Here is a 16,917-nt window from a genome sequence, read left to right as displayed (position 1 = left end):
CAAAGACACAATTAACGCTGAGGATTCTTAGCAACATTCAATGAGAATCGCTTTGCATTTAACTAAGGAACAACGAAGCAGTAATCAAGTCAACACTAAACCCTGAGATTTAAAACATAACAATCTCTTTTACAAAAAACAGGACAGCTCTGAACTGTGTGCTTTTGGACAGTAGCTCAATCTCATTTTTAAAGAGTTACAAACGGTCTAAAATATGGAAAAACTTGTCCACAATAGGAAAGACTACAATAGCAGCAAACGGAGTGAGAGATAGCTGTGAACCTCCATGACCCCTACAAGGTTGAAATCTGAAGAGGTTTCTTCCTGAGAGAAGATGCTACTTGTTTAAGATGGCACTGAACAAAGAGTAAGAAGAAGAAACAACATTAGTATCAAAACCAGACAGAACCAAACTTGTGCATAATTGGTAAAAAGATTTCACACTTACTGTATGTGGAGGTATCAATCTGCTCAGGGAGTTCCTTTATATCAACCTCAAACCTATCTTGCACCTGTCACATTCAAAATTGATACATTACTAAAATAATCCAAATCAATATAAGGGGAGTTTCCAATGGACTTAATGACAACGTGAAACTCCATACCTGATTAAGAACCTCTGAATCTGAGGAAGATGCAACAAATGTGATAGCAAGACCCTTGGTTCCAAATCTACCAGCTCTCCCAACCTATTACGAGACAGTGCAAAAAAGTAACGTTACAAAAGCCCTTTCAGTGAGATGATTAACCAGTTAATAGATTTCAGGATTCTATAAATACAATACTTACCCTGTGAAGATATGTATCAGCAGAATCTGGCATGTCATAGTTGATAACAATGTTCACACGCTCAATGTCAATGCCTCTTCCAACCAAGTCAGTCGCCACAAGGATCCTCTTGTGCCCTTCCTTGAAGCTTTTGTATCGGGTCAACCTACATATCACATCATATTGGGCTCAAGAGTTGGCCATTCAATGAGGAATTTGAGAGCAATCGGGAAAGAGTTGAATTTCTAAGATAGTGTACAAACCTCTCTTCTTGAGACATGCCAGAGTGGATGCATATTGAGGGGAAATTGCATTCTACCAGCAACTTGTTAAGCTCCGCAGCTCTGCTCACGCTCTTCACAAATATGACAACTTGGTTGAAGTCCAACGCATCAAGAAGGTCATTCAGCTTGCGGTTTTTCTCCATCTCGCTCAGTTTGATGTAGTGCTGTTACAGTAAGACAGAAAAAAATTAATGAATTAAGTATGACGCATCAACTAAAATGAATTATCAAAAGACCTCAAACTAGTTAAAGTACCTGGACAAGTCCATGAAGAGTCAACTTGGCTTCATCATCAACATATATTTCCATTGGCTGTAAGGAACAGATATCAGAGTAAATGGTATTAGCAAGCTTTCCTCAGGCAGTTACTTCCACTACAAAAATGAGGATGGATGAAGAACCCCTGAACTGAAATCCTCGTCCATCAGGTTCTCTTCAATGATGTGAGTTTTGCTATAAACCATCAAATATTGGTCGGCACATAAAGGCCCATACGAGCAAGATGAAGCATTGGGACATCACAACACCTATACCCAAAACCCACCCAGCATTGTCCGAATTTTCAAAGAAATTGAAACTGAAAAAGGTAATGATGAAAGAATATCCTGTTGTGGAAACTGCAAAGGTCACTGAACCACACCAACGCTATAGAGTCTCACACCCACAGTTCTCAACCCCTATAAACTACCCAAAGCATTATTGGATTGAGACCCATCCAAGGATCAGCTGCAGCTTTTCTAGCGCAGAAGCGGCTCAATAATGCTATGATCTCCCAAAGAAGGTTAAAGATAATTCAAAACTAGAAGACTTGCAAAGCGAGAGAGAATCGGCCATGGAACATTACATCTTGCATAAATTTCTTGCAGACTGGGCGTATCTCTTTGCTGAGGGTTGCTGAGAACATCATTACTTGTTTGTCGTGAGGAGTCATCTTGAAAATCTCTTGCACATCCCTCCGCATGTCTGATAAATAATAGCTAAAAGTGTTAAAACACACAATTATTCAGGGATAGGAAGATGTAATAAGGATGTAAGAAATCAAAATACCAAGTGACTCGAGCATTTTATCACACTCGTCAAGAATAAAATGCCTCGCATTTTTCAAAGAGAGATCTTTGTCCCTGGCAAGTGCAAGCACACGGCCAGGTGTACCAACAACAATGTGAGGACATTCATTCTTCAACAAGTCTTTGTGAATTTTAATGTTGACTCCACCATAGAACACCGAAACCTTTGTATCAGGTAGATAGGTACTGAATCGCACGAACTCATTGCAGATCTGCAAGTAATTTTCAGCATCAAGGCATAATAAGCATTAGACATCTTGGGGGCAAAAGACAGAACTATAACAGCAAAGAACCTGAGTTATTCAAAAGGTCATACCTGGTAAGCCAGCTCCCTTGTATGGCACAAAACAAGTGCAGAAACTTGTCCAGGAGATGGTTCAATCTGTTGAAGAGTAGACAACACAAACACAGCAGTCTTCCCCATACCAGATTTTGCTTGGCAAATAACATCCATGCCCAAGATAGCTTGAGGGATACATTCATGTTGAACTGGTGGAGAACCAAAGAAAATTGCACCGACGGAACCGTTTAGAAGTAGAATATAACCTCCATATCTTTATAATTGGTGGCTTTACGACATGCTAAGCTCAGTCCAAATTCAATAGATTGAAATAACGTTTATTACCTGGAAATAAAGTAATCATTCAAACGTTAATAGACAAAGAAAACAAAACCAATTATAACTTAATAAAACAACAAAGAATCTGAACTCATAATCACCACAATTTACTTAAGACTTAGGTAGATGATAAGCACATGACCAAGATAAAAGTACAAATATCTTAAACCAACATATCTTCTCAATACTAGGTTAAGTACATAAAAATTAAATGAATAAGGACAACAAGTACATATCTTATGCGGAAGTAATTTATCTAGATTTATACCATGTAATTCGATAATAGAATAAAGTAAGGCAATGGTAAGGAACAAGACTCGAAAAAGGGTGAGAGTATAATTGTAATTACCTTCAGATGGATGTTCAAATCCTGAGTCAACAATAGCTCGGAGAAGCTCCGGTTTTAAGAGGAAGTCTCTGAATCCAGAACTGTGTATTCCAACATAACCTCTGGCACAAAAAGAAAAACACATGAGTATCTTATCTAAGCTTTGAGTAATTCTAGCATTGAAGAACTTAGAAATTGCAAATCTCAAGCTAAGCGACAAACCAAACCCTTACTGCTAACAAGTAGTAACCTAAGAAACCCCCAATTTAAACATCCACTATCTCAAAAACCAGATCGAGAAGAAATATAAAACTCACTTTTTCACGGCTTCGCCGTTAACTTTACTTCCAGAATCTGGGACCTTCTCGTCTTCTTCCTCGTAATCCAAAAGCTCCTCCTCGTAGGCTTCGTTGTCTCTAGCATCTCCCATACTTCACAGATTCTACAAACAGAAGAGAAATTTCAGAAAAAGTTGGCAATTTAACGCAAAATTAAAAACCCTAAAATTTGGCGAGAAAGCGTATAGCGTTCTCGAACCCTAGGCGAGTGGATTAGCTAATAATCAATGGAAGCTGATGGATTGAGAGCGAGAAGATACCTGAGAACTGAGCAGAGCTCGTTAGATCGCGAAATCGAATTAGGGTTTCGAAATCTCTGATTGCGAGAGCAAGTAGAAAATATCTGCGCTTCGCTCGAGTCAAAGAGACAGTATATAGTGAAGAAGACTGGATAGGGTTGAACTGGGTCTAAACTGGGCTTTGTTTCAATGGGCCTATAATTTTTTCCCCTAATGGGTTTACGATTACAGGAAACAATAAAGCCTCGCCCACAAAACAGTAAAACAGTTCGGTTTAATCTCTATGGTTAGTACTTTAGCAGTGTTCTTAATTTCTTATCCTCCAGACCAAACTGACCGACTTAAGTTCTTAGTCAAGTTGACTGGATTACAAGGCCGAATCATAGGCCCATTAAAGTAAAGCCCATTCTCAACCCTATCTAGTCTCCCTATATATATTTTACGTACACCAACGCGGCGTAGATATTTTAATTTTCTTCAATCAGAGATTTCGAAACCCTAATCCGATTTCCAGATCCAACCAGCTCTGCTCATCTCTCAGGTAAAAATCTTCGCTCCAAGTTCATCATCGAGTTTAGACTCCATAGTTCGAGAACCCTATTGTATAGAGTTCTACAAATCTTAGTCTTAGGTATCTGTTTTGGATTTGGTATCTTACCCGTAAATTTTGCACAGCTTGTAGAATTTGCGAAGTATGGGAGACGCTAGAGACAACGAAGCCTACGAGGAGGAGCTCTTGGACTATGAAGAAGAAGACGAGAAGGTTCCAGATTCAGGAACTAAAGTTAACGGCGAAGCCGTGAAAAAGTGAGTTTTATGTTTTTCCTCGATCTCTTTTTTGAGACGGAGGATGTTTAAATTAGGGGTTTCTTGGGTTACTACTTGTTAGCTGTAAGGGCTTGGTTTGTCGCTTAGGATTTGCAATTTCTAAGTTCTTCAATGCTAGAACTACTCGAAGCTTGTATAAGATACTCATGTGTTTTTCTCTTTGGGCCAGAGGGTACGTGGGAATACACAGTTCTGGATTTAGAGACTTCCTCCTAAAGCCGGAGCTTCTCCGAGCTATTGTTGACTCAGGATTTGAACATCCATCTGAAGGTAATTTCAATTATATTCTCACCCTGTTTTGAGTCTTGTTCCTTACCATTGCCTTGCTTAATTCTATTATCGAATTAAATGGTATATATCTAGATAAATTACTTCCGCATAAGATTTGTACTTGTTGTCTTTATTCATTTAATTTTTATGTGCTTAGCCTAGTATTGAGAAGATATGTTGGTTTAAGATATTTGTACTTTATGTTATATTTGTACTTTGTCTCGGTCATGTGCTTACCGTCTACCTAAGTCTACTTAAAGTTGTGGTGATTATGAGTTCAGATTCTTTGTTTTTTCAGTTATAATTTGGTTTTGTTTTCTTTGTCTATTAACGTTTGACTGATTACTTTTTTCCAGGTAATAAACGCTATTTCAATCTATTGAATTTGGACTGAGCTTAGCATGTCGTAAAGCCACCAATTATAAAGATATGGAGGTTATATTCTACTTCTAAACGGTTCCTTCGGTGCAATTTTCTTTGGTTCTCCACCAGTTCAACATGAATGTATCCCTCAAGCTATTTTGGGCATGGATGTTATCTGTCAAGCAAAATCTGGTATGGGAAAGACTGCTGTGTTTGTCCTTTCGACTCTGCAACAGATCGAACCATCTCCTGGCCAGGTTTCTGCACTTGTCTTGTGCCATACAAGAGAGTTGGCTTACCAGGTATGCCATTATGTTTTCTTATCTCGGGCCTTGGCTTATAATTGTTATGTTGTGTTTCTCAAAGTTGTCACATGCTTATAATATCTTGATGCTGAAATTACTTGCAGATCTGCAATGAGTTCGTGCGATTCAGTACCTATCTTCCTGATACAAAGGTGTCGGTGTTCTATGGTGGAGTCAACATCAAAATTCATAAAGACTTGCTGAAGAATGAATGCCCTCACATTGTTGTTGGTACACCTGGTAGGGTGCTTGCACTCGCCAGGGACAAAGATCTCTCTTTGAAGAATGTGAGGCATTTTATTCTTGACGAGTGTGATAAAATGCTCGAGTCACTTGGTATGCTGATTTCTGACATTCTATGTATAAGATATTTTACCTATCCTTGAAAAATTGTTATGTTTTAACACTTTCTTTTTTTATTTATTATCAGACATGCGGAGGGATGTGCAGGAGATATTTAAGATGACTCCTCACGATAAGCAAGTAATGATGTTCTCAGCTACGCTCAGCAAAGAGATACGCCCTGTCTGCAAGAAGTTTATGCAAGATGTAATGTCCCACAGCCAATACTACATCGGTTTGCAAGTCCTGTAATCTTGAATTATTTTTAGCCTTTTCTGGGAGATCGTAGGTTTATTTGAGTACCTTCTGCCCTGGGAAACCTGCCATTGATACCTGCATGCAGGGTATCAATCTAATAATACATTGGGTAGTTTTTAGGGTTTGGAGAATTAGGAGAGTCTGTATGCAATCTAGCTTGTTGTTTAGTTATGTCGTTTTGCTCAGTGGGGTCTACTATCATCACGGTGTTTTTCCTTTTCTACATATCTGCAATGCTAACAGTACAGGGTGGGTTATGAGTCGGGCGTTGTGAGTGCTCAAGGTTACATCCTGCTCAATTTTATTGGCCTTAATATTCGGAGCAAAATTGATGTTTCACTTCAAAATTCACATCTTTGAAGAGGAAACCTGATGGACGAGGATCTCAGTTCAGGGGTTCTTCATCCGTCTTCATTTTTGTAGTGGAAGTCATTGCCTGAGGAAAGCTTGCTAATACCATTTACACTGATATCTGTTCCTTTCAGCCAATGGAAATATATGTTGATGATGAAGCCAAGTTGACTCTTCATGGACTTGTCCAGGTACTTAAACTAGTTTGAGGTCCTTTGATTATTCATTTTTGTTGATGCTTCTTACTTAATTCATTGACTATTTTCTTTCTTACTGTAACAGCACTACATCAAACTGAGCGAGATGGAGAAAAACCGCAAGCTGAATGACCTTCTTGATGCGTTGGACTTCAACCAAGTTGTCATATTTGTGAAGAGCGTGAGCAGAGCTGCGGAGCTTAACAAGTTGCTGGTAGAATGCAATTTCCCCTCAATATGCATCCACTCTGGCATGTCTCAAGAAGAGAGGTTTGTACATTAATTTGAATGGTTCCTAATTGCTTTTAAAGCCCTCATGGAAACCAACTTTGAAGGCTAATATGATGTGGTGTGTAGGTTGACTCGCTACAAAAGCTTCAAGGAAGGGCACAAGAGGATCCTTGTGGCGACTGATTTGGTAGGGAGAGGCATTGACATTGAGCGTGTCAATATTGTTATCAACTACGACATGCCAGATTCTGCAGATACATATCTTCACAGGGTAAATATTCGTATTTATTGAATCCTGAAATTTTGGTCATCGATCACACTGAAGGGGCTCTCTTAACGTAACTGTGTTTCACTGTGTATCTGTAGGTTGGGAGAGCTGGTAGATTTGGAACAAAAGGTCTAGCTATCACATTTGTTGCATTGGCTTCAGATTCTGGTGTTCTTAAACAGGTTTGGAGTTCGATCTTCTTCACATGTCCATCCATATTTTACTCGATGTTGACTTGGGCATTTTAGTAATGTAGCAATTTTTAATGTGGACAGGTACAAGAGAGGTTTGAGGTTGATATAAAGGAACTCCCTGAGCAGATTGATACCTCCACATACAGTAAGTGTGAAATCTTTTTACCAATTATTCCTAAGTTTGATTTGTCTGGGTTTTTGACATTGACGTTGTTTTTTCTTCTTTATGCAGTGCCGTCTTAAAGTAGGCTTCGTCTCTCAGGAGCACCTCTTCATCATACGGCCAAGTGGTCACATGGAGGTTCTCGACTATCCCTGCTCTTCTGTGAGGACAATTTTTTTCTTTTCTATATGTTTAGACCGTTTGTACTCTGAAAGAGATCATGTTACTCTCGAGACCGTACTGTTTAGATCTGTCCTCTTTTTTGTACAAGAGATGATGATATTTTAGTCTTAACGTGAGAGACCAAGTCAGTAAGGTCTCTGAGTTTGGTTATTGAGTAATTTGTTTAGATTTATTTTCAAAATCGCTCTCATGAAATGTCAAAATCAAATTCGAAAACATATCTGTTAAGGAATTGAATCTTCTATCGCTATATATTTGTAGCAGAAATAGGTAACACTTACGACTATGGACCAAGGAGGGTTCCATATTTAATAATGTGGTTTGAAGAAAAAAAAAGACTCAGTGGATTGTCGTATCAATTCAGAACGACTGACTCACCACTGATTGAACTCACTCAGAGATAAACTTATCTCGGCCACGTATTCACAAGTAAAACGACTACATTAGAAGGGCAAGAGCAAAGCCATCTCCCTCTGTACATTTAACTTTCCTGTGATGTTGAACAAAGCCTTTGTGCTTTTTTTCTGTCTTTTTTTTTTTTTTTTTTTTTTTTTTTGCTATTTTAGCTTTGTTTTGAATCTTTTGATGAGTAGGCCCGGTGAATACATAAAAACAAAATACGTATATTAATAGATTACCCAAATCCAACAATCTTTTATACCAATCAATCAGCACAACAAGCATGTATACTTTATAACAGAAGATACAAAAAAAAATAATAATAATAATACAAGTCTGTATATATATATTACATTTTTTACGTGTATTTTTGACAATTTCTTACATGTATAATCCGATAAATAGATCACACTATAAACTTTTAAAGAATATTAAAATCCGGAAAATAATGAAAAACCTTGATTCTTTTTTTTCAAACTTTCAAAAGTCAAAGTCAACACCAGTTCAGCAACTCCTCGATCATCTCCATAGCTAATTGATCCTCATCACTAATAGCTTCTTCTTCTTGTTTCTCGACGTTTTGTTTCTTCAGCCCCAAGTCAACCGAACTTTCGTTGGCTATGTTCCCAAGTTCCAGACGCATGACCCAAGTCGGACTCGTTTTCGACCCGGCCCGTTTCTGCCAAACTCCTATGTGGGAACTGTCCGTGTCTAGACGGAGACATGTCAGCGACGGCGTTAGGTCTTTGCAGCTCTTCCTTAGCTTAGCGTTCAATAGCTCAGATAACGACTTTGGCGACATTAACTGAGAGTTAACGTCTTTAACGTGATCGGACCCTTCCTCTGATTTTACGACAGGGAAATTTGTCTTAGCGTTCTGACCGTTCATTAGAAGAGCCGCTTGGTCGTAAGCTCTCGCAGCCGCTTCTGCCGTTTCGAATGTTCCAAGCCACACTCTTCTCTTCCTGATTATCTCATACCCACATGTATAAATACACTACATTCACTTCACTCCTTAACATATGCATATAATATTAGCTACGTACACATGAATCGAGTTTGAAATGGACTTTTTTAAACGTTTCTTTGTAGCGTTTATTTGCATTTAATCATATACAAATAAGTTTTGAATTTTTGATAAATACTTTACCATTGTAGCTTCATATGAAAACAAAAAAAATCATTGTACGTAATATGTAGACCCAAACATGAAAATATGTATTTGTATATACAGAGCGCCTAGCTACACTTACAAAAGAGGATGGCGAATCTCAGAGACCCAAGAACCCCATTGTCGCTGGCGGACACCTCGGAACTTCCTCGAATGTACCATCTTTTTTTTTCCTTCAAGAAAAGAAAACTTGATATAATTAAGCTGATTTAAAAGTTAGGGTTCTTAGTTTCTCTCTTCTTAGCGTACATAGACAATAATTAGAAGAGATAGATAGAGACTGAGGTAGTCTCTGATCTTACTGTGGTTTGTGTCCAACTAACTATTTATATAGAGAGCTTTAATATTTTTGAAATTTCCCTTCGTTTGTAAATCGACTTTTCTTCGATGATCTAATAAATTGGATTCACGATTATTGTAATTAAAATATTTGAGCCCCACTCTTTGTCTCTCAAACATCCGTGAGGGCCGTAAACATCAATTGATATTTATTCTCTATTTATGAATACAACTTCCTTACTTTATTAGAATGCCTCTAGTGAAGACACGACTTGTGTCTTCATTTCTAATGTTGCTTTTATGCCGTATGGGGACTCTCTTCTTCTTCTTTTTTGTCTTTTCCCCCGACGACTCATATATGGACTCATCATGCCTGAGTTTTAATACCTACAATATCTATTGAAACATCATATATATGTATAGACACTACTTTTTAAGAAGAAATGATTTAATTTGCTTCAGATAAAAGCATAAAATAGATTTTATTTTACTTAAGATAAAATTATGAAACAAAGAAAATTCTATTATTTAGGGGATATCCAAGATTTCATCTATTGGTTAATTCTTTAACACAATGTTACTATATATGTAAATATACTTATTTAAAAAAACATGTCATTATATTGAGTCAAATTGAAATGTGCTAATATTTTAAAGACTTACAGTTATAATCTGGGTCAACCGTACCTACTCAAATTAGCAATGAGTTATTCTTTTCACCAAACAGATTTATAAACCGAGTTTTATACTTCGAACTTTGGGTGTACGTTGACGTCACATAGCTTTAATTCCACGTCGTAAGCTCAGGTCTATGTGCACCCTTTTTTTAACTTCCAGTTTAAGTCAGTTAACATTTTCGAATGTCAGTCAAATCTATATAATTCAAATAACCAAAACCAAAGACATGTCGGTGGGTCGAGTGGTGAAACCGTGAAATTAAGGGCGTAGATATTTCAACGTTCATTTAAGGTTAAAAGTACAATAGGCAAAAACTTTATAAACTTTGTGCTAAAATACATGTATTCACAACTTTTGCAATAATGGTCTTCAGTCCTATATTGTCAGACGACTATAATTGAAGTAAGTTATTAATAAGGTGGCGCTATGTGATGAATATACATTATACTCCCTCCGTTTCATAATATAGGATGTTTGGAGAAATATTCTTGTTTCATAATATATGATGTTTCCAATTTTCTATGCAACTTTTAGATTAATTTCATATTTTATATTATGTAGTCTTGTTTATGATTGGTTAAACTTTTTAAAATCAACTATTTTTTAATATACGTGTTTTATCTAAAACATCTTATATTTTAAAACGGAGGGAGTATAGTAGTTTTGGGTAGTGATATGGTTGCGTCACTAACATCATTTCAAATTTGTATAATACATGTTATTGTTGACAAAAAAAAATTAGCAACGTTATAAAATATATACTTGTATATATAAAAAAATATGTTTAATATATTAACCGAAAGAATAAAGTATATTCAGCCGGATTGTATATATGTGAGAATCATGAATGATGCAGTTAAAAGTTAAAACCACTAAACTAAAAAAACCAAGATCACGTGTATTTACAAGTTACTCTAGTATTTAATTACTGTTTTTTTTTCTTTTCTATCTGGAACATAAATGTCAATAGTTTAAAGAAAAAACAAAGTCAACGGTTTTTTGCTTTATCAATGTCGGCTAATTTTTTTTTTAATTTGTTCAAGAATATTCACCAATATGTACATACTGAATGTAGTCATCCAATTGGTTCATTTTTTCTGTTACCACCCATGAGAAATCCGCAATTTGTTACCTAGAGACAAAGTAATGTAATACGTTGCTTTCTCATAATTAACATGTACTAGTACTAAATTTATGTATGTATCCTCTGTATTTTCTAATATAGACATAATTCTGTTCACTATGCCTTTTCATGATTGTACTAATGTGTATTTTAACAAAAGAATTTTTATTTTTTTGCGCAGCGCGGTAAATACTAAAATAAACGATTTATAAAAATACTACAATATTGAGTTATCTATTTACTTCTTTTGATAAATGGGTAGTCTATCACATTCGCTAGTATTATCTATGAGTATATGACTGAACAACAATTTGCTTCGGATTGGTTACTGGATCCATAAGATCCTATTCTTGAAATACTAGAATACACTCGTTAAATCCTTTATGATCTAAACAAATCTAAAAGTTAAAAGTACACAAGTAATATGTGATAAGCTTTTGTGAGTGAATGTTCAAAAATTTTAAAAGAACAAGTAACTCGATCGTTGGTAACTTGGTATAAAGTATAAACTACACTCGTTAAAGTATAAACTTAATACTGACCATATTCTGCATTTCTTTTTAATGTATTTTACCCTTTAACTTAGTATAATCAATTTAACAAAAAAAAAAAAAAAAAACTTAGTATAATCAAAACCCTATAGAAATATCTTTCGTTTTTTCCCTTGGCAGAAGACTAGTCCAATATAGTGAACTTCACCTATGGACAAAGCTAACGAATAGAATAATTTTCATTTATGTGGTAACTTAACACTTTAGCTAACTTTACAAAAGTATAGGGTTACCACTGTAGATCGATGGGTAGATGGTTTCTTTTGCTTATTCTTTTTATCTTCACAATTAAATGGAACATAATTAAGTAGGTTGTAGGAAAAAAAATATATACATCCAATTTATATCTAAGGCCATCTTTTTCAGTAAAACATGTTGGATGTTCTAAGGCTTTTTTAAAATGAAAATATTATAAAAGTGGACTTAGAACATATTGTTGGATCTTAAACTAGAACTGATTTTTGGCCCAGTTCTAGTGTGACGTGGCATACTCTGATTGGAAACAATTTTTTGCAACCGAGAAAACTTTTCATTTCTCATTTTGTTCGATATCGTGGCTGCTAGAATTTTCTTGTTTCTCTCCCAAACGGCGATAGCTTCCTGGTCACCATCTTCTCTGATTAAGGTGTGTTTTCCAGCCATTAAAACACCAAAATCGAGATCTCCTTGTGTCTCTGTCTCCTCTGTCTCGCAAATCTCATCTCCGGCGATATAGACAAGGTAGTCCCATCATGTCCTCTGTTCTTTATTGTTTCATCGATTTAGGGTCTTGAAATCTCTGAATTAGGTTTCAATTTAGTATCATGTTATAGGGTTTCGTCTCATCTGATTAATCAATATAGGATTTGTATGAGTGAATTTTGAGTGTCATGTGTTGTATTTGAAATCAACCTTACACTGATGAACATTAATCGATTTTGCTTTGTTTCTGAGGCTTGTAGGTGAGGTTAACCAGGGCAAATTAAATCGGATAACCATCAACAAACCTGCATTTACTCGAAAGTAAAAGGTAAGTCACACTCACTATATGTAATGCAAGGTTGGACCAGCTTGGTTTCCTGATTTGAGTGGTGTTGTGGTTAGTGTAGTAAGTGGTTATTCACAGATTATATGTGATTGTAGTTGCTTGTAAAGTGTTGTTTGATTGTATAGTGAGTTTTGCAGTCTTGAGTTGTGATGGCCTCAGATGGTTGATTGGTTTATCTCTTGTGTAATATGTTTGAGTGGTTTGTGTAGTAGTGTAGTAAGTGGTTATTCACAGATTTTAGGTGATTGTAGTTGCTTGTAAAGTGTTGTTTGTTTGTATAGTGAGTTTCTCAGACTTTAGTTGTGATGGTCTCAGATGGTTAATTGGTTTATCTCTTCTATAATATGTTTGAGTGGTTTTGGTCATGTTCTCGGCTAATAGGAGACTAAACTTTAAAAACTGAGTTCAATGCATTAACAAAACCAAACTTTTTGGTTTACATATAAAAAACACTCAATGACCTTTATTTACTTCTGATTTGACTGAAGTAGGTAATGGTTATTTAGAATTAAAAGTCTGTAACAACACCAAACTTTGAATTTAATGATCTTCTTAACTTCTCTATATTAACCAATCTTATTTCCTTCTTTCTTTCCAATCTCTAAGAACTTTCCAATAATCTCTCTTCCTCACCTTCTTCCGTGTTAAATTTGATTGCTATGGAATCAAATAATACTCCTAATAGTCAATCTCAATCCTACTTTAGCCTTCTTAACTTCCCATATGACAGCTTTGCTCCCAATGTAAACATTGGTTCCGCTCAAATCTCTTCTTTTAGTTCACAAACTAGTTCACAGCCGAGTCAACCTCCTAGTCAACCAGAAGAGACAGCAGAACAGTGTAGGGAGAGAAGGATATGGTCCACACAAGATGACTTAGTCCTAATAAGCGGCTGGTTAAACACATCGAAGGATGAAATAGTTGGGAATGACCAACCGTTTGGGTCCTTTTGGAAGCGTATTGGTGACTATTATGCATCAAGTGATCATGTACTTGGTGGTGGTGAACCAAGGCGCCCTGACCATTATAGAAAAAGAATGGCAAAAAATCAGCAAAGAAGTGAGCAGGTTCTGTGGAGCATATGCAGAGTCAAAGGATGAGAAAGCTATTGGCATGAATGATTTGGATATTCTGCAGAATGCTCATCAAATCTACACTAAGCTGTACAAGAGGAAGTTTGGTTTGGAGTATGCTTGGAATGTGCTCCGCTATGAACAGAAATGGATTAATCTGGAGGCTATGAACCCCACTCCAAAGACAACCAGCTCTAACAAAAGAAAAGTCGATGATGCTGCACCATCTTCAGGGTCTATTGTGGGTGAGCACGAGAGCAGGCTTGCTGGCATAAAGGCAATGAAAAAATTAAGGAACAAAGGTAAAGAGAAGGCTGCACCATCTGCAGAGTTTAATCACATGTGGGAGATCAAAAAGAAGGATTTAGAGGGCATGAAAGAACTTCAAAAGATGTCCATTCTTGACACTCTCATTGCCAAGAAAGAAACTCTAGATGAAGATGAAAAAGCTCTAAAGAAGAAGCTAATGGCTAAACTGTTTTAACTTAGATGAAACAGACGATGACATGTCCGTTATAGTATGTTTGTCTTATGTTTATGTTTGTTTTAACTATAGTTTATGTTTGTTTTAAGTATGTTTGTCTTATGTTTATGTTTGTTTTAACTCTAGTTTATGTTTTTAATGAATCGGCTTATGTTTGGTTTATAAATCTTTCTTTTGTTTTTGAATTCTGATTGCATTCTGATTTATTACCTGTTTCATAAGCGTTGGCAAGCCTTCACAAACTTGTTTTTGTTTTCATTGTTATACTTATCTATGTGTTTTCGGTTTCAGGTTGAAGAAGACATGGACTCTGAATACGACTATGGTATAAACAGCCCATTAGACTATAGTTCTGAAGAGGAGGAGGCTGAGACCTGTTACTATCCTCCGCAACCATCCACTGAGATTGGATTCACAAGTCTGTGGAGCCGTGAAGCTGAACCACTTCCTGATTATGAGACACAACTGATCCAGCTCAAGGACCAACTGATCCAGCTCAAGGACCAACAAAACCATTCAGATCAGAGGTTGGTGAACCTGGAGAGGCTTGTTGCTGAGGCACGAGAGAAGAAACCATTGTTTCAAATGGCCCCTGAAATTGTAGTTGTTGTTTGCTTTGGTATCAGTGTTTTGCTAGTGGTATTTATCTTGTTTACTAAGTAAATTAGATTAGGCTTTTGATCGGCTAGTAGTGAAGCTGTGGATCGACTAATGTATGATTGTAGGCACAGTTTGGTATTTGGATTGTAGTTTTAAAGACTGAGTCACATGAATTTGTTTTGTTTGTTTGGATTTTAGTTTTAAAGACAGAGTCACATGAATTTGTTTTCTTTCTTTGGATTTTACTTTTATAGATAGAGTCACAAGAATTTGTTTGTAACAAAGACCAAAGTTCACATGTGTTTGTCCGAAAATGAAGTATCACATGTATAAACAAAGACAGAGTCACACCGAACTTGAAGTATCACATGCTCATGGATTTACCCTCTATATATATCAGAAAAGCACAAGAGTGTAAATCATCAAAATCAAACATACATTTTCTCATAAACCAATTTCTTTCTCTCACCAAAAACATACAGTTATCTTCTCTCTCTATCTACAAATTGCAAGTTTATTCTCTTGTATTATTTTCTTTTGTTCATCTTACTAATACATAGCTTTTATGACATCTTCTTCCAACAATTTTCACTACCATTATGATCCGAATAATGATAGTTTAAACCAATTTTTTCAAGAGCAATTTAGTAACCAATTTGAAGCTATTGAAGAAGAAATTCCGGTCGAAAGGAATACACGTATATATATCGATAGAAAACGGGAAGAAGGGCACGAACGTTTGTGGAACGATTATTTTTCTGATAATCCGACTTACACAGAGAGGCAATTTCCCCGACGGTTTCGAATGAACAAGTCATTGTTCTTACGTATTGTGAATCGTCTCAGTAAAGAAGTTCCATATTTTAAACCAAAAAAGGATGCAACCTTCCGGAATGGTTTATCACCGCTACAACAATGTACTGCAGCAATTCGACTATTAGCATATGGGACTGGGTCGGACTCGGTCGACGAATATATACGTCTTGCTGAATCGACTGCTCGTAAATGTTTGGAACATTTTGTCATCGGCATAGTGGACTTGTTTGGCACTGAATACCTACGCCGACCCACACCAGAGGATCTTCAAAGGCTACTCTTTTATGGAGAACAGCGGGGATTTCCCGGGATGGTTGGAAGCATCGACTGTATGCATTGGAAGTGGAAAAATTGCCCAACCGCTTGGAAAGGAATGTATTCACGAGGCACAAGTAAACCAACAATTGTTTTGGAGGCGGTAGCTTCACAAGATCTCTGGATATGGCACGCATTTTTTGGAGCTCTAGGTACTTGTAACGATTTAAATGTTCTTGATCAATCACCAGTATTTGATGATATTATTTACGGTCGAGCTCCCGAAGTTACGTATTATGTCAACGGAAGTGAGTATAATTTGGCTTACTATCTGACAGATGGTATTTACCCCGAATGGGCAACATTTGTTAAATCCATCCCACAACCACAACACCCGAAACATCGTTTGTTTGCAGAATGTCAAGAAGGTGCACAAAAAGATGTTGAGCGTGCATTTGGAGTCCTGCAATCTAGATTCGCCATGATTAAAAATCCATCTCTTTTATGGTCAAAGGGTAAAATTGCATATATTATGAGAGCATGTCTCATACTCCATAATATGATTGTCGAATATGAACGAGATTCATACACACTCTATGATGAACAAGAATTCCAACAAGAAGATGGAACCGGAACTACTCCAGATCTTACGTTTTCAGTAAATATGCCTTCAAATCTTGAGGGTTTAAATGATGGCTATACAATAATTAGTGATAGACAAGCACATCACAAATTAAAGGAGAATTTGATTGAGAATATATGGAATAAATTTGGACATTAAACTATGTATTAATTAAATAAAATGTTTGTGTGCTTTAATTAATTAAGTAATATGTTTGTTTGGTTTTTTTTTTAAATTTTATTT

At 36.3% G+C, this 16,917-nt stretch overlaps 3 protein-coding genes and 1 pseudogene across 8 annotated transcripts; 2 read left to right on the top strand and 2 right to left on the bottom strand.

Moving 5' to 3' along the window:
• Nucleotides 1-81: 81 nt before the first annotated feature.
• LOC104705382 (DEAD-box ATP-dependent RNA helicase 15) lies at nt 82-3,783 on the bottom strand. Of its 2 annotated transcripts, none has more exons than XM_010421372.3 (12): nt 3,665-3,783; nt 3,384-3,508; nt 3,088-3,188; nt 2,436-2,608; nt 2,100-2,331; nt 1,897-2,015; nt 1,308-1,364; nt 1,032-1,216; nt 790-934; nt 606-689; nt 449-512; nt 82-356 (listed from the first exon to the last, which is right to left on the bottom strand). In XM_010421372.3, exons 2-12 carry the CDS (start codon nt 3,494-3,496, stop codon nt 346-348), a joined length of 1,284 nt encoding a protein of 427 aa, XP_010419674.2. In that variant the 5' UTR covers nt 3,497-3,508; nt 3,665-3,783; the 3' UTR covers nt 82-345. The 2 variants fall into 2 exon arrangements, with proteins under 2 accessions (XP_010419674.2, XP_087316773.1); XM_087460647.1 differs by having other exon boundaries at nt 2,436-2,744; nt 3,665-3,765.
• Nucleotides 3,784-4,090: 307 nt separating this feature from the next.
• Nucleotides 4,091-7,746, top strand: LOC104705381 (DEAD-box ATP-dependent RNA helicase 15). 4 transcript variants are annotated; one of them, XR_015563281.1, is made up of 13 exons: nt 4,091-4,184; nt 4,319-4,450; nt 4,641-4,741; nt 5,234-5,406; nt 5,514-5,745; nt 5,840-5,958; nt 6,253-6,397; nt 6,495-6,551; nt 6,643-6,827; nt 6,915-7,059; nt 7,155-7,238; nt 7,332-7,395; nt 7,483-7,746. XR_015563281.1 is itself a non-coding variant. In XM_010421370.3 (12 exons), the coding sequence occupies exons 2-12, from the start codon at nt 4,338-4,340 to the stop codon at nt 7,491-7,493; spliced, it is 1,284 nt and encodes a 427-aa protein (XP_010419672.1). In that variant the 5' UTR covers nt 4,091-4,184; nt 4,319-4,337; the 3' UTR covers nt 7,494-7,746. The 4 variants fall into 4 exon arrangements, 3 of the variants coding, with proteins under 3 accessions (XP_010419672.1, XP_010419673.1, XP_087316771.1); XM_010421370.3 differs by lacking the exon at nt 6,253-6,397; XM_010421371.2 differs by lacking the exon at nt 6,253-6,397 and having other exon boundaries at nt 5,098-5,406.
• Nucleotides 7,747-8,230: 484 nt separating this feature from the next.
• LOC104705380 (ethylene-responsive transcription factor SHINE 2) lies at nt 8,231-9,725 on the bottom strand. 2 transcript variants are annotated; one of them, XM_010421369.3, is made up of 3 exons: nt 9,469-9,725; nt 9,249-9,339; nt 8,231-8,960 (listed from the first exon to the last, which is right to left on the bottom strand). In XM_010421369.3, exons 2-3 carry the CDS (start codon nt 9,326-9,328, stop codon nt 8,489-8,491), a joined length of 552 nt encoding a protein of 183 aa, XP_010419671.2. In that variant the 5' UTR covers nt 9,329-9,339; nt 9,469-9,725; the 3' UTR covers nt 8,231-8,488. The 2 variants fall into 2 exon arrangements, with proteins under 2 accessions (XP_010419671.2, XP_087316772.1); XM_087460646.1 differs by lacking the exon at nt 9,469-9,725 and having other exon boundaries at nt 9,249-9,450.
• A 3,758-nt stretch (nt 9,726-13,483) lies between these two features.
• On the top strand, nt 13,484-14,381 carry LOC147939566 (uncharacterized; annotated as a pseudogene).
• Nucleotides 14,382-16,917: the final 2,536 nt, after the last annotated feature.

The sequence above is a fragment of the Camelina sativa genome, chromosome 8, assembly GCF_030686135.1.
Source record: "Camelina sativa cultivar CO46 ecotype springtype chromosome 8, ASM3068613v1".
NCBI lineage: Eukaryota > Viridiplantae > Streptophyta > Magnoliopsida > Brassicales > Brassicaceae > Camelina > Camelina sativa.
This window is presented reverse-complemented; position numbering and strand designations above follow the sequence as displayed.